This window comes from Amphimedon queenslandica, unplaced genomic scaffold, assembly GCF_000090795.2.
Source record: "Amphimedon queenslandica unplaced genomic scaffold, v1.1 AMPQUscaffold_12475, whole genome shotgun sequence".
In the NCBI taxonomy this organism is placed as follows: domain Eukaryota; kingdom Metazoa; phylum Porifera; class Demospongiae; order Haplosclerida; family Niphatidae; genus Amphimedon; species Amphimedon queenslandica.
In genome coordinates, this window is record NW_003547288.1 from 14209 (window position 1) to 16712 (window position 2504).

Below are 2504 nucleotides of genomic sequence, written 5' to 3' on the forward strand. Positions count from 1 at the left end.
TGAGAGTGTGACATCAAATGATGTATCACTATAATCCATACCTGTTGCGTTGTCTGTACTCTCCCAGTGACATCATCAATCATGCATTATTACAACTCATACTCTCTAAATAAACTCCTTACAATACTTATAAATACATTAGGTAAACTTATTCCACTCCACTTTCTGACTATTCTGTAGACCAATAGTCTGAGAGGTGACTGGCTAGCTATTTCTAACAGTTTTTATATGAACTACAGTCCAGCTAACACTACTCTCAATATAGTCTACCCTACATGTATGGTCATTCCATACTTCAAAGGGTTTAACAGGATTCTAATGCATTCATGACATTTATAAGTATTTATAATCAGCTTACATTGGAGAGAGATGGTGATGTAAGGGAGCATGGTCTAGGATTATCATAAAGTTGTTTCTGTACACAATAATGATTAAAAATCATATTATTACACATCAAAATCATAAAAATAAGATAACATATAAATAGATAAGAACAACACATTGGAGTCTATACAAAAGTTTAAAAGGCAAACTGTATGCTGATCAAGTTACATAAAAACAAGTAGAAAGATGAAAAATCAAAGAGAGAAAGGAACAGGTGAGAAAAGAGATTGGTAGAGTATATATTAGTAAAGTACCGGTAATAGCTTGGACTGTGTATACTGCCGTAGTTTAGTATCAGCGTGTGAGCTATCATACACAAAACTTCTAATTTGCATCACACGACTTGACAGAGGTTCCTATAGTTATAGGAACTTTCTTTATGCAGCAATTTCTGTTATTGTGTCATAGATCTATATCATTTGTTTACTTGTAAATTGATTAGATAACATCAATAGAATAAACACACTGCAAGCATTAGAATTGATATAAGGACATTGAAAGTAGTTACAACAGAAGTGCTGCAACAAAAAATGGCGATATAATCATAAAAGTTAAACTATAATAGACTAAACTATTAGCATTATGAATACAGTGAACTCTAGAACTAAAACATGTCACACAGTGTAAAGGTATATTAAACTTTAATTACTGTATACTGTTAGCTTTTACTGTTTCATTAGTTATGTTTCTTCATAAATAGCAGTATCACTAACATTGACATCAGGACACTCAAATACTGCCTCTCTTGTAACATCTTCTGTCTTGTGAATACCGTATAGTTCACAGGCTTGCATTGGTATATCATCATCAAACCTATCATAAACAATAGTAATGTACAAACAGTTACTGGCTGTTTATTTACTTTGCTTGCTTAGCAGTGGTTGTATCATACGTTTTAAGCCTGTACACAAACAACATTAGATTGCATATACAACATGTATGCATTCATACTTGATAAAGCAGTAGATGTGAATAATGATACTAACAACTAGTGATATCAACAATAATCCAACCACTGCACCCAGTCCGGCAATAATAAAACCATCAACAGTTCCTGAAACTACATGTATTAATAAAAGATTGCTTAATTCTTGTGTTAGAATTTATTATTATTATACCTGTATTAGTTGATCTTACTTCTTGAGTAATTATCATACCTGTATTAGTTGATTCTACTTCTTGAGTAATTACTAGTGTTAGTGTTACAAATTGAGTACTGACTAATGTCTCATTAGCAATGAAGACCCATCCACCAGGTCCTCTGGTTGTGTACGCACTTACACCAAAAATATAACAAGACATAGCATCAAGACCAGTAATGTTGATATAGGTATTGGCATTAGTTGAATTGGAGAGTTGTAGCCTTTGAATATTAATGTCATCATCATCTACCATTGAACAGCAACACTTGTTAAAAAGAATATGATATCCTATCTCATATGTGATAATGGGATAGTCTGATGGAATATAACTAGGTACACTCCATGAGATAACAGCCCATGTAGTGTCCATGATACTGGATACTGAACCAACTGGACCAGGTACTAAATAAAGACACATTCTCATAGAACTGATATAGTATAATAATTACATACCTATACCAATCTCTACTTCAATAGGATCACTGAAGGGACCTCTTCCAACAGAATTGACAGCAGCTACACTGATGTTATACTCAGTACCAAACACTAGATCATTCAATATGCTATATCTCTCAATACTGGTGAGGTTGTATGTGATACTACTGTTACTGATCATCACTGTATAGCCTGTGATAAGACCATTACGCTCAGAACAATTAACCTCATTCCAAGTGAGATTATTATTAGCTGGTATTAAAGTCAAATAATCAGGTACACCAATAGGAACTATATGTAGATAATAAAAAGTTAATTACATTTATATACAAAATACATACCACTTGATGATATTGTATCTTTATCAATTGAATGGGGATCAGATCTACCTAGTAAGTTACCAGCTCTCACTGTGATGGTATAGTTCATACCACTGTACAGACCTATTAATGTATAACTGTATGTTGTAGTGGACTGATGAGGAGCACCAGAGACTGTCTCATTCACTGATGATAACTGGGGACAAGATGGAGTATAGGAGAT

General features: G+C 33.3%; 1 protein-coding gene across 1 annotated transcript; it reads right to left on the reverse strand.

The window, feature by feature from the left end:
• Window positions 1-774: 774 nt before the first annotated feature.
• Window positions 775-1869, reverse strand: LOC109587703 (uncharacterized). Its single transcript, XM_020003925.1, has 4 exons — window positions 1542-1869; window positions 1336-1444; window positions 1247-1285; window positions 775-1197 (listed from the first exon to the last, which is right to left on the reverse strand). Exons 1-4 carry the CDS (start codon window positions 1777-1779, stop codon window positions 1065-1067), a joined length of 519 nt encoding a protein of 172 aa, XP_019859484.1. The 5' UTR covers window positions 1780-1869; the 3' UTR covers window positions 775-1064.
• Between the last annotated feature and the right edge of the window lie 635 nt (window positions 1870-2504).